Raw genomic sequence first — 15011 nt, 5'->3', positions numbered from 1 at the left:
CTTCTATTAACCCCTATTGCCTAGTTCGGTGCCTATTAGACCTCATACATCCGGGGCTGTTTGTATGTATCTTTGTGTAGGCTGTCATGTAAATAGCCGCACCTGTTGATTCTGTTTGAATGAGATAATACTTCGGCAATTAACCGTTATCTACGCAGACTAGTTGGGCTTATTAATTTTTACGAGTTCCGACAATAATATTTTATCTTTAGGAATGATTTTACAAAACAAATGAATCATAGCAGTCATACATAAATTAATATACATACTGCCACTATTGGCTAACTACAACAGTTGGTGCATAGATTCATTAATAATTATTTTTATTTTATAAACTTATGTATTAATTATTAAACAGTAAAAATTTACAGGAAGTATAAAATTATGAGCTTTTACGTCCTAATTACTCAACCGATCATTATGAAATTTGCATATTAAATTTGGATACACGTTGTCAGTACCAGAAACTGCGCTCACCTTACACAACAAATTTAAAATTTAAATAATTAAACGTTTTTTAGGAACATACCGCTCACATATCATGCAATTTAAAAAATTTGAATAATACAGCACGCTTTTAAAACGTCTTAAATGAATTCTAACTCAAATACTAAATTTTCAGTTTTGCGTAAAATTTACACTCATCGGAATTCAGATTTCAAAATTTGTATCGAATAGGAAAACAAATGGACAGTTCTGTTCTGTCAATGTTTGTTTGTGCTGAACTTAATAGTATTTCCTAAAACACAAAATTAAAAACACGGTTTTATAATATGTACACAGAAAAAAAAACATTTGAATCATTTGTTGTTAAAGAAAATCACGCTTAATAAATCGCGCTAGGCCTTATTTGCGTGAGTGGACCGACTCTAATTAATATAAATAAAACCAACGTGCGTTTTCTTATTATAAAAATAGTAGTACGCTTTATTTTTCTTTTTGGTATTCATGTAATATACCTTGAATAAAACATATATAAATAACGATTCAATTGTCCAAATTTTATATCAATCAATCAATCAACAGCCAATCGTTGTCCACTGCTGAACTTAGGCCTCTCCCAAGGTGCGCCAAAGCTCCCTGTCCTCCGCCTTCCGCATCCAGTTGGTGCCCGCCACCTTCTTAAGGTCTTCGGTCCACCCGGCTGGAGGGCGCCCTACGCTGCGCTTGCCGATTCGCGGTCTCCACTCTAGGACTCGTCTGCTCCAACGGCCATCGGTCCTACGACATACGTGACCAGCCCACTGCCACTTCAGCCTGCTAATTTTGCAAGCTATGTCGGTGACTCCGGTTCTTTTCCGGATAATCTCATTTCTGATCTTATCCTTCAAAGATACTCCGAGCATAGCTCGCTCCATAGCACGCTGAGCGACTTTGAATTTGTGGACTAGTCCCGCAGTTAGTGTCCACGTTTCGGCACCGTATGTCATGGCAGGTAAGACGCATTGGTTGAAGACTTTCGTCTTCAAACATTGCGGTATAGACGACTTGAGGACTTGACGAAGGTTGCCAAATGCTGCCCATCCCAAGCGAATTCTTCGATCGGCTTCCTTCTCGAAGTTGTTCCTACCGACTTGTATTATCTGTCCTAGGTAGGTATATTCACTAACAACTTCGAGAGGTTTCCCCTCGACGTATATCGGTCCCGGCACGACATGCCTATTGAACATGACCTTGGTCTTGTCCAAGTTCATACCGAGACCGACACACCGGGAAGACTCGCCTAGGCTACGCAGCATTTCGGTGAGTTGTTCCAGCGACTCTGCTATGATGACGATATCGTCGGCAAATCGAAGGTGTGAGATGTACTCGCCGTTTACATTGACTCCATACCTAGTCCAATCCAGCGTTTTGAAAACGTCTTCCAACGCGTTGGTGAACAGTTTCGGGGATATTACATCCCCCTGTCTCACCCCTCTGCGCAGTTGGATCGCCTTCGTCTTACAGTCCTGGATGTGGACAGTCATTGTAGCGGCGTTGTACAGACATCTCAGTACCTCGATATATCTCCAATCGATATGACATCTCTGCAATGAGTCGAGCACTGCCCAGGTTTCGATGGAGTCGAAGGCTTTCTCGTAGTCCACAAATGCCATACACAGCGGCTGATTGTACTCTTCGGTCTTCTGCACAATCTGCCGAACAGTATGGATGTGGTCCACGGTGCTGTAGCCTGATCGAAAGCCGGCTTGCTCTGGGGGCTGGAACTCGTCAAGTCGTCTGGCGAGACGGTTCGTGACGACTCTTGAGAACAGCTTATACACGTGACTCAGGAGGGAGATTGGTCTGTAGTTTTTCAAGAGGGTTTTATCACCTTTCTTGAAAAACAGTACCACCTCACTCCCGCTCCACGTTTCCGGGGTCTTGCCATGTTGGATGACGGAATTAAAGAGGCTTGCTAGCTCTTTCAGGACCGGAGTCCCGCCTGCCTTAAGCAACTCTGTTGTGATTCCGTCATCTCCCGGAGCTTTGTTGTTTTTAAGCTGTTCTAGAGCCGCCCTAATCTCTCCTTGGTCAACGACCGGGAGCTCCTCGGAGTAATGGCGCATAAGAGGGGCGCGCTGGTCATCAATACTGATTCCCACGGGTTTATCCGATCTTGAAGAGAACAACTGCCCATAAAACCTCTCTACTTCTCCGATAATCTCAGGCCTAGAGGTAACGACCCCACCATTTTCAGTTTTAAGTTTTGTCAGACGCGGCCTCCCAAACTTGCGAGCGAACACTTTCGATCCCCAATTTTGCTCAATCGCAGCCTTGATGGCACGGGTATTGGAGCGTCGGAGATCGCGTCGCGTCAGCGTTTTTATTGTTCGGTTTAAGGCCTTATCTGACAAAAACGATGGTAGTTCTCGTCGTTTTCTCATGAGCTCGAGTGTCTCAGCAGAGAGTTTTGGTGCGTTGTCTTTTCTCTGTGGCGGAAAACACTTGCGGGATGTGTTTTGCAGTATTTTGACCAGCGTGTCGGTTCTCTCATCAATGCTGCTTATGGTTTCCAACGCGGTGAATTGATTTTGAAGTTCCATTCGGAACTTTTCGGAGCCTTGAGCAGCTTGGAGCATGGTAGGTCGGAGAGTAGACCTCATCATTCTTGATCTTTCGGCTTTTAAGTTGATATTTAGAGTGCCTCGAACCAAGCGGTGATCACTTCCGGTATTAAACCTGTTGATCACTGAAACATCTCTAAATATGTGCCTTTTATTCGAAATGATAAAGTCTATCTCGTTCCTTGTCACGTTATCGGGGCTTCGCCAGGTCCACCTCCTCTGAGGCTTCTTTTGAAAGAAAGAATTCATCAAAAAAAGCCCCTGCGCTTCGAGAAAGTTTACCAGCATTTGCCCCCTGTGATTTCTGCAGCCCAAGCCGTAAGGTCCGACTTTCGATTCACCGCTATCTTGTACTCCCACTTTAGCATTAAAGTCTCCCATAACAACATTGTAGTGGGCCCTCGAGGTGTCGTTGAGGGCCTTTGCGATGTCCTCGTACATCGCTTCGACCACATCATCAGAGTATGTCGAAGTTGGCGCATATACCTGTACAACCTTCAGGGAGTACCTGTCGGAAAGTTTTAGGACAAGGTACGCTACCCGATTCGACACACTACTGATTTCCACAATGCTGCTAATGAGATCCTTTTTGACAAGAAAACCGACACCACCCTGGGAGAGGTTATCACCTTCGCGGAAGTAGAGTAAGTTACCGGACTCTAGAGTTATCGTGTCCTCCCCCTGTCTTCGGACTTCAGATAACCCCAGTATATGCCAGTTTATATGACTTAACTCTACTTCTAATTCGGCGAGGTGATGGTCCAGCCTCATCGAGCGTCCATTATACGTTGCCATTTTCAGTCGTTTTATACGGTAGCCTGCCGTGAACCGGTGATTCTTAGCACCCCCTGCCCTGCCGATACCGCGACCGCTACCTTGGTCGGGCCTAGCGGGCTTGCCGGTAACTGGGGGCCTTTTTTTTGGGCGCATCTGCCATTAAGGGAGGGGTTTGCCCATACTCGCCGCGCTGGGCAGGCGTGTTGGCGAGCGCAGTAGGGGGTAAGATGTTTATGGGAGGGGGGACGCTGCTGCCCATCCCCCCTTTTCCCCGTCCCTCAGTCGCCTCTTACGACACCCACGGGATGAGATTGGGGGAGTACTATTCTAAGCCGGTACTCCACGGCTAAGGGGGTCCTGGTATCCTCGGTAAGTCGTATATCTGTGTTAAAACGTAGATACGACATGAGATGATTTCACTTTGACCAAGTCAAATTTTATATGATATAAATAAATTTTAGTTATTATTTTGTTTATTTTACACTAAAATAACAAACCTCCATGGCATGACCAATTTTTTTTTAAATTATTTATATATATGTATATATATACTGGTTACAATATCTCATATATGTCATCTCTTTTATACAAAACATTGGCAGAAAATTTTGCTCTCAACTAGCGTAGATACACGCCAGAAAATAAAAGAAAAAAAAGTTCTAATAACATAAATTACAAACAAATCGTTTTTTACTTAATGGATAAAACAGAAAATTATCATGAAAATGCGTGACCAAGATCTCATTTACAATGTTAATTGAAAAACACCTTATAATATCTAATGATTTGACGTCTATCTGTCATAACTTTTTTTTAATTTTTATTGCCTCAAATGAACAGTTGTTGTTCGTGTGTATTTTGTTTTTTTTAACCGGGTGTATTTCTTACCACGTTATACTCAACTAGTAAATAATTATTTAATTATAATTAAGATCGTCGTACAAAATATATAAATGCTCGATACGCATTTAATAAAAAAATATATATCGTATGAAAACCTTTTTACATTTTAACTTAAAATATGATTTGCACTTAGATACCTACTAAAATATATATTACTATTATATCAAGCAGAAAAGTTGCTATTTCTGTTCAACAAATGAACAGAACACATAAACTCAGAATCTGATAGTTTATTGAGAGAAGTTATTTATACTAATAATGATGTCCTCCTGACCGATTTCGGCCACGGCGGCCAATCTTAAGGGAGCCTAACACGGGACATATTATAGTGCGCAATTATGTGTGCAAACACAGGTGCACTCTCTACTCCTTCTCATAATCAGATGTGACGGTAAATCTGACGCGACCGGAAAGAGTTCAGGCGCAGGACCAACGGCTTTACGTGCTTTCCGGGGCACGGGAGTGTATAAACTTCCAACTTCCAGACTCCGGGCTGCTACTCGTATATATATGTATATTCTTCGTCAGGAAAACCCAATAACTTTTATCGGCCCGACCTGGGCCTTGGACCCGGGACCTCGGGATCTGCGGCCTTATATCTAGCCACTACACCAACGAGGCAGTATTTATATACTAATATTATAAATTCGAAAGTAAATCTGTTTATCTGTCTAAACCTCAAACGATTTCAATTAATTGTTATGAAGCAAACTGGAACCCAAGGAAGGGCATAAGCTTTTTTATATCTAACGCCTGCCTGCGACCCTGCTGCTTGTTTTCGTCCGCGTATAAACGCGAACGAAACTAGCATATAATACAAAATCACGCTGCGGCCTACCTAAAGGGCCACGTGAAATACCTAATAAAATTCAATAGAAGTTCAAAATATACAAGAACATATAAATTTAATTATTCTTCAAGACGCACAGCTGTTTATAATTTATAGCATCAAATAAATATAATATACGTAAATCTAACATACATAACATCATCTTATCTAATATTATATGGGAAGTGGATGTTTGTTTAGCGTTATTCAAATAAAATATTTCGGTAATGTCCCATACTATGTATCGATGATAAACAAAAATTGAATAACTCGATATTGCAGATATATTATCACAATTGATTGTTAAACTAAAACTAATTCGATTGATTAAGCTATTTGTTTTTTGACGCAATAATAATTAATTTTGCATGTGAAAACTGATAAATGTAAAGTTCTATGTATTTATGTACTCAAGTATCTATCGTCTTATGTTTAGTATATAAGTAAAAATATACGGAACTTAAAATCAACTTAAAAGGGTGCAAATTCAAAGTGTGTAAGGGTGCTAATAAATAGTCACTTTATCGCAATCAAATCGGAGCGTAATGATTGCCGTTAATCCATTTTTCTTTTCTTTAATTTAATTAACAACTATTTTAATAATGAGTAATAATTAAGTTTATTTTTAATATTACGGTAACATATCGGTTTGGTTCGATCCGAATAAGCATAGAATAGTCTAAATTGAATCGGGAACGTAGTGTAATCGTTATTATATTAAATTTCGTTTTAGCTGCCATATTGTAATTTCCAAATATAGTATAATCTGTGGCTTGCAATTATTATTGAGTATATTCATAATATCTAAATGAAATAATAGCACTTATATTTTTTTAATTTATCATTATGCTAAAATCAAAGTTATAAACGTACTCAAAGTAATCAAAGTTTCAAACGACTTATGACATTAATATAATTATTGATAATATGTAAATACAATAAAACTACATTTTATTAGTAATATTACAAAAAAAATGTCTAATTTTTCAACATGACGTGAAATACTATTTAATTTTTAGTTTGTTTTTATTTTTAAATTTTATTTGAAAAAAAAATCACAGTTTCTTAACTACATAATTGTATAATCAATATATTTTATTATTTAACATCGAATATTGTGAGATACTTTTTAAGATTTTGTTCATAAAAAAAATACCAAAAAATAAAATACTAGTCTTAAAAAAGCTGATTTAAAAAAAAAACACGAATCAATTTCGACCACAGATTAAATTAACATATTTAATTATATTTAAAACGAATGCTTACCTGATTCACATCGAAGTTAGGCGCTAATTGTATTTGCGGGTCACATTGTTCATTTTGCAATATCTGCGCTGCACTTAATCCTAAACAACTTATAAAACTTAGCACTAAGAAAAACATTATAGTGATCATATGATCATTATTTTATTTATCAAGCACTGCACTTTAGGTAACTCAACGAAATGGCGGTATATCAAAATATTTATCATTTTTATAATAGAATGTTATCAATAGTTCTATCATGGGCCGAGTTATTCGCTAATCGCGTCGATATAGATCAAATAATATCTCGGAATATGAATAATATGTCTATATAGAGAAATGTCGTTAGTTTGTGTATTCGTTAAAAATATATAGTCTAGAAATTGTCTATGTCTAAATTATTCAATATCTGTATTTAACTTTGGAGCTTAAATATTCGATATTTAAGTGAGTATAGTAATGGGGAGAAAATTTAGATTCTATTTTAATGGATTAAAATCTGTTTCAAAGCCTTTATCCCGAATTTTGTCGATTATATATTTTTTAAAATACTTTTATTTCGCGCTTGGATACATCATATTTTTAACTGTTCGAGATCCAATCTTAATGATAAGCAGATAACTTATCTTTTTACCTTTTTTTTTTTTGAACTTTGTACTCGATTTTTAAATAAAATTGTCACGGAAATACGAGTAGGATGTTTATAATAGTAATTTTGGATATCTATACAAATAATTGGTGTCGTGATTTGGACTTTTATCGCGAATTATCTAGAATAACAAGTATTTTATGAATTTTAATCGGTTATTAATCATTTTTAAGTACACAAAAAAATACTTTATTCAAAATAAATCTATAAATATATTTATATGAGCGAAATACCACTAAATGACTGATTCATCACGAGATATCCGAAACTATAGGTCCGAATGACTTGAAATTTATCATAGTTACACCTTTTGCGATGTAGACGCTCATAAATAATGCTGATTTCACGCAAATCTGAAATAAAATATTTTCATTATTCCACTCGTACGAAGTAGGGACGGGCAGCTAGCAGTAAGATTAAATCCATTTATAACTATATCACTCATTCCGCTGATTCCTTATATGACATTTTAAGCGATGTTATAAAACAACGACAAAAACCATTGAAGATCAGCACTGTCATTCTTTAAGAACAAACTTAGTAAATTTCTCGTGAAATGAAAACTGTTGTCACTCATATTATACATAAGTATGTACGTAATTCACTTTTATACGAGCTTAGTAATTGTCATTAGTGCTGTGTAGCATGTGTTAAGTAATAATAGTGATCATACATTGGCTCGAAATAGAACATCGCCCTGTTTTGCGCTTACTTCAAAGTACTAATTACTATATGCCGCTTCAATTTGTTACTAAGCACTTGCCGTTTACATAGTAAGTGCTTAGTAAACTGTTGGACTGGTAGTCGAATTGCCACTAAGTAAATAATATCGAGTTTTTATTACTTGCCCTGACATTTTCACTAATACTTAACACTTATTCAGTATATCTTAGTGGTGGTAGGGCTTTGTGCAAGCTTTCTGGGTAGGTATCACCCACTAAGCAGTTATTCTACCGCAAAACAGCAGTACTTGGTATTGTTGTGTTCCGGTTTGAAGGGTGAGTGAGTCAGTGTAATTACAGGCACAAGGGACATAACATCTTAGTTCTCAAGGTTAGTGCCAATGCCTATGGGCGTTGGTGACCACTTATCATCAGGTGGCCTATATGCTCGTCCGCCTTCCTATTCTATAAAAAATGTTTACACTAAATGTATTAGTGTCGTTCAAAAACGCTTTTTTTGTTAAGTTTACATGAATAAATAAATTTGATTTATAATCGACAAATACTAAACATTAACAGCTTAACTTGTGTAAACGACACTTGATATTTTTTTTCACGTTTTTTTACAACTTTATTTAATCTATGTAATTCTGTGTTACGGTTTGAATAATGAGTGAGCCAGTGTAAATCTCCTTAGTTCACATTGATAGTGTAAGAAGTGTTTATTTCTTACAATATTCAAGCGAAGGTCATAATCAGCTGGACTATTTCCCTTTATAAAACTGAAGGTACATGAGAATATTTTTTTAATGAACATATATAAACATACTACGGTAAGTTAGTTAGGTAGGATTAAATCACTTAGCGCGATAATTAGTTCAATAATTTCGTAATGTATTTCTAATTAAAATAATTAATTATATAACTGTTTATTCTTCTGCATTATTGTAGTTTCTAACAAACGATACAGAAATGATGATGACGTCCTCTTGACCTATTTTAACCACGGCGTTAAATCTCATAACTATGTAAATATATTTTTCCAACGAGAAAAAACGGGGATAGGGGTGAAAATAGCCCAAGGGTCGAATCGATGTCATCCACATCGCTCCCCATTAACCGTTTCGGTATTATGAATGTATTTCATTTTACAAAGGTGTGCCAAATTTATAAATAAATAGCTCAAAAATATTTGGTGTTACTATACAAATAAATAACTAAAACTATCATCGCGGTGACTAATCATAATATAATGATAGCTAACGCACGGATAGATAAGATACATCAGACGTCTCCGATAACCTTCAAGGTTGTAAATTATACCGATTTCGGAAGTAATAGCGTTAACTAAAACGAAGTAATGTTACAGTTACATGAAAATCTCGATTGATTTTAAATAAAAAATATGGCCGTCATGTGGTGCGCGGCATATTTTAAACGTCGATTTCGACGTTTAAAAAGGCCTTTAAAAACCATTAAACTATTAGTAATATATATATTTCATTAATATAGTTATATACTATTTACTTCAACTACAAGGAAGTAGAGGGGCGACGGATAGGGGGCATGACGGCATTTTTTTATAATAACAACGCGTTGTCGTCGAATCGCATGATAGTTTCCATTCGAATATCGCTGTGTGGTCTTTCTATGTCTGCCATAAAGCGTAATGGTCGTTTTTATAACAGCCGTAATAAGAATTTGAGGTTTAAAGCTTTTATAACGCGTTGTGATGTGTTTTTTTCACTCGTGATCGTTTTCAATCTTTAATGATAACATATATCGTAAAGTATTATCAATCACTAGATAATGGTTGACATCCGTTGAAATACGATTCTCGCACCATCTATTGTCCGTTGGTGTAACAATTGAATAAACTTTGAACTCAATCGATGGTGATGGAGGTTGAACGATACACGTACGGATAAAAGAAATAAAAACACTAATTATAATATATAGATAAATAAATATGAATACAAATTACATTTACAACACATATTGAGATACTTTTTTATGACACGATTATTTAATAGAGTCGAGATGATACAGTGGTTGGAAATCATGAATCTTAACCAAGGATTAAGGATCAAACTCTGGACTGCAATCCAATGGCTTTACGTGGTTTCCAAGGCACGGAAGTGTACACACTTCCGACTTCCAGACTCCGGGCTGTTACTGGGAATTTTCTGACTGAAAACCCAATAACTTTTTATTGGCCCGATGATTTAATAAATAATTTATGGCATATTTAACTGTCACGGCCCTTTTGACTGACCACATTTTATAAGAGAACAAATTGCTTCGATTATCAGGGGTATTCTTTATAATCCAGTAGATCCAGGTGAGGTATTACGGCAAAAATTATATTCTCTAATTTAAGATTTCATCAACAATTTTGAAACGCAACTACATTCAGCACTGCTGGAAGTGCAGCTCCTTCGCCTTGCCGCCACCTCTGCGCCTATTGTTTCATGTTTATTAATTTATTTATATAGGTACACAAATAGAATACAATCGGGAAATATATTAAAATTACGGTCTTACACAATGTGTACTAACACGTGTTCGCTCTTTATATAATAATCAAAAACTAATTACTGTAATAAATAAATAAAATTTATGTAATAATAATAAATTATTATTAATAAATAATACATAAAAAAACACTTAATGGATCTTTCTTAGTCAAAACTTTGACTTATCCGGTAATGTGATAATCGGGACACTAAAAACACCATATTCAATATAATTATGATAAAACGATATCATATTAATTTCATAACTTGTATATAAATGTATAGAAATTGGAGATAAGCTATAATATTATTTTGAGATATGATAATAAGATTCTTTTCATAATCACGTCACGGTGACGTCAGGTGATAAAACGACAGGGAATATGAAAAAAACAAATCGATATTTATGTGTTATTGACGGTATTACGGCCTTGGCGGTCAATTGCAAAGATATAACAGCGAAGGACATCTTATTGTAAACAAAAACGTAAATATCACTCTTTGTTTTATTCGACATGACCTGTGGGATATCAGGCACGGGACTGTCCACATTTTGTGTCTTTTTTTTAAATTTATTTATAGTATAGGTTGGTGGACGACCATATGGGCCAGCTGATGGAAAGTGGTCACCAACGCCACATAGACACTGTTTTTTTTACATTTACACTGGCTCACTCACCCTTCAAACCGGAACACATCATTACAGGCACAAGTGATATAATATCTTAGTTCCCAAGGTTGGTGGCGCATTGGCGATGTAAGCGATGGTTAACATTTCTTACAATGCCAATGTCTATGGGCGTTGGTGACCATTTGCCATCAGGTGGCCCATATGGTCGTCCGCCTACCTATTCTATAAAAAAAGTCTCTTTCGTTTCAAAAGAAGACTTGAAAGTCCATTACCCTTGAAGATTCGGTGTCAGAAATGGAAACTGCAGACTCTGGAAGAGTTAGTAGAATTACATAATACATACATAGTAATAATAATATTCTAAAAAATTGATTGACAATGACTATATTGGATTAGAAATGTACAAAATCTTTATCTTCTGCTTTGATCTAGTAAATGATAATTAAAAGATAAGAAATGCATTAGTCGTATGTAACCATAACAAATATTTTTTTAAATTTAATAAAAATAAAGATAATACCCTCCTGATCAATTAAAAATAATTATAACAACATTACAATGAAAAATAATTAATGATTATAAAATCATTTCAGTCTTTATTATAATATAAACCTTAGTTTTTATCGTATTGGTAATATAATATTAGAAACACGATGTCTTCCATCACCGGAAAGCTCTATTTATATTATACTAATATTATAAAGAGGTAAAGTTTGTGAGGTTGTAGGGGGTAATCTCTGGATCTCCTGAACCTCTTTTGAAAATACTTTTACCAGTAGAAAGCCACATCATTTGTGAGTGTCATAGGCTATATATTAACCCGAAAAATGAAAAGACTTTTTCGTGGTAGTCGGATGTCGTGGCCAACGCGACTTTTGTCAGGAAATAAATCATAGCACTCAGTACTAACCGAACCACAATCATAATTTCATCACAAGTAAAAATGTTTACTGCCCAACGAAGTGGGCACGGGTCAGCTAGTTATTTATATGTATATAAATAGTATAAAAAAAAACAGATTTTTTTGTCTATATTTCTTTCTTAACCATGCAACGGATTTTGATAGGGTTTTCGTTAATAGAAAGAAACGAAGAAGGTTTATATATTTATATATAAATTATAATGCCATAAAATAATAAATATGTTATGCATATTCATATGCACTGTATGGCGGAAAAGATCGATTTGTGAATATTTTTATCTCATTCATTTGAAATGCACGAGATAAAATCTTTATTTTGACCCGTACCAAATCGGTTCGGGCAGCTAGTAAGTATACTTTGTACTAATTGTAGGTTTTGACTCCACAACTTTGGTAAGCTAGCAGCTATAAGAGCACAGTTAGACCCACTGGGGTCTAACTGCTCTCTTGGCTTGATTTAAATTAATATATCAACATCTAGAAGTGAAACTGATTTCAGCTTGATAAGTAAATTATTCTCTCAATTACTCTTATAAATCCAAATAATGTAATGGAAAATTAACACTTTTAACAAATCACAGGTCGCGCAAATGACCTCACCTTACTGTCCGAGGGTCACAAAACGGCGGTATGAGATAAGCGCGCGTCTTTGTTTTTAAAACGCTGTTGTAGGTATAAAAAAATCTCCTAAATAAATAACTATATTAAGGCGGAATTGACATTTATCAAAATTTTCGATTCCTTCAAATTAAAGTTACAACTTTATACGTCCCTGGGCTTAGGTCTCCTTTGACTTGAAAACCTCTCCTGTTAGGAGCTTATTCCACCAAGGCGACTTAATGGATGTATATGTGACAGTATTCATCCAACACAAGCACTTTTCCTCACATTGTTTTCTTTCAGTGGCAAGCACAAAATGTATTTTACTATAATATATAATAATAAAGAAATTTTAAGAATTAAAATTCTTTTTTTAAGAAATAAATGCAAAATGGCCGATAATTGGGTCGAAATTCCCGTACATTTTTAAAAATAGAAATTGAATTCATATTAAGACCTTGTTCAACTAACATTTCCATTTAAATGATAATTTTTAGCCTTAAATGTAGTAATTTCAAATTAACTAAACAAACTAAAAATGGCGTATTGAATTTCAGAAGACAATTTTGGCATTCAGTTAATAACAAGAATTAGACAATTGAGTGAATGGTTTGAGAGTGGGCGAGGATAATTTAATTAGTGTGCCGCATTACTAGTCCAGAGGCTAGCTTCTAAGACCGCAGAATTTGAGGTACCAGATTCAAGCCCCGGGTCTTAAATTCTTATTAGCAACGTGGACTCCGGAAGTTGATAGTTGTTACGCTCGTTTATAAAATTGCTCGCTTACTTCCCTTTGTATGGTCACGAATAAAACCATTAAATATTATCAACAATTATGTACACAAAATACATAAAAAGGCTTCGTTATTTTAGTTGGTTTCAGAAGACTTCAACTTGGTTTTAAATTTCAGATCCAAATAATATTGAGATATATTGAAATTTTAGAGTTGTTATGTGTTACGTAACTGTAGCCGTCGTTTCTGCGGGTGATGCCTCTCTTGTTTCATCGGATTATAAGAGTATAGAAATAGAGAGTGCAAGCTGTGTTTCCGTGCACCTCTGCGTTTACGTTATTAGTCAGTCGTTCAGTATGCCGGGCGTGGACCGGTACGAGCGATTTTATTTCACAAGAAGTAATCTGTTATGTTTTCTCCGATTAGAACGATTAAAATACCATAAATTAACAAATCGAGACAAATTTTTGTATAATATTATTTTATCAATAATTAGTATTTAAAACTCACACAGACTGTACTTATTTTGAAGTTTCTTTCTGTACGTTTGTTCAGCTATAATGAAATGGTTTCTATGAATGTCATGTCCATGTCAATTTGAATTTAAAGTTAAATCTTTGTTATATCTGAATTGTCACAAACGTTCATTTGTTATGCGCCAATGAATATATAAAGTTAGTAGTCTAAATGTTGAATTTCTATTATTGCATTCATTTGCAATTTACATTATATGCATTAAAACAAAAGCTTCTTTTTAAAAAGAGTCATATAGGCCCAGTGGTTAGAAGACGAGAATTTTAACCAATCCTGCATGTATCCGACGAAAATCTGCTACGTGTACATTGGTGGAGTAAGCTCCAAAAACCTCCTCAAAAAAGAAGAAACCTTAGCCCAACAGTGGGACATTTACAGTCTGTAACTTTAATTTTTTTAAATATTTCATGACTTGACGGTTCATTAATCAATATTAATATCTTACTGAACCTCTTTGTAAGCACGGCTCGCATGAGTGGTCAAAAGGAGATAAATATTATCTTTTTACCCGAATAATATTCTAAGCGGACTTAGTAACTGGAATGTAAATTGACATAATATATTTTGATGATAATAATAATTTATTTATTTGTAGATTATATATTAATATATATACGTTTGTAAATTTTAACTGTATTTTTCAGCCAGCATAGTGATATATTAATAAACAAATTGCCCCCGTCGCGTCTGTCTCTCTCTTAGATTTTCATACGGTTTTCATCAATGGAGTTATTCATAAGGAAGGTTTTGGTATAATTAATTAATGTTGCGTGAAAGGTGGCTGAAATATGACGATGATCGTTGGAGATGTTGGAAGAAATTATGCCGCTGGGAGCTTTATTGCCGTGCACCACGTAAACCAATAGAGTTCTATGTATAATATTACGATATAAACCTTTATTCAACCAGTACGAAGTTGGGACGGGCAGCTATATAAGGCCATATGCAATTAAGTGCTTTAT

General features: G+C 35.4%; 1 protein-coding gene across 1 annotated transcript in view; it reads right to left on the bottom strand.

Annotated features, from left to right (window-relative positions):
- LOC126776158 (uncharacterized) overlaps window positions 1-6939 on the bottom strand; it is a 42246-nt gene extending 35307 nt beyond the window's left edge. The window contains 1 exon segment of the mRNA XM_050498457.1: window positions 6823-6939. Within this exon segment, the coding sequence (XP_050354414.1) occupies window positions 6823-6939 (117 nt within the window).
- Between the last annotated feature and the right edge of the window lie 8072 nt (window positions 6940-15011).

Source organism: Nymphalis io, chromosome 19, assembly GCF_905147045.1.
Source record: "Nymphalis io chromosome 19, ilAglIoxx1.1, whole genome shotgun sequence".
In the NCBI taxonomy this organism is placed as follows: domain Eukaryota; kingdom Metazoa; phylum Arthropoda; class Insecta; order Lepidoptera; family Nymphalidae; genus Nymphalis; species Nymphalis io.
This window is presented reverse-complemented; position numbering and strand designations above follow the sequence as displayed.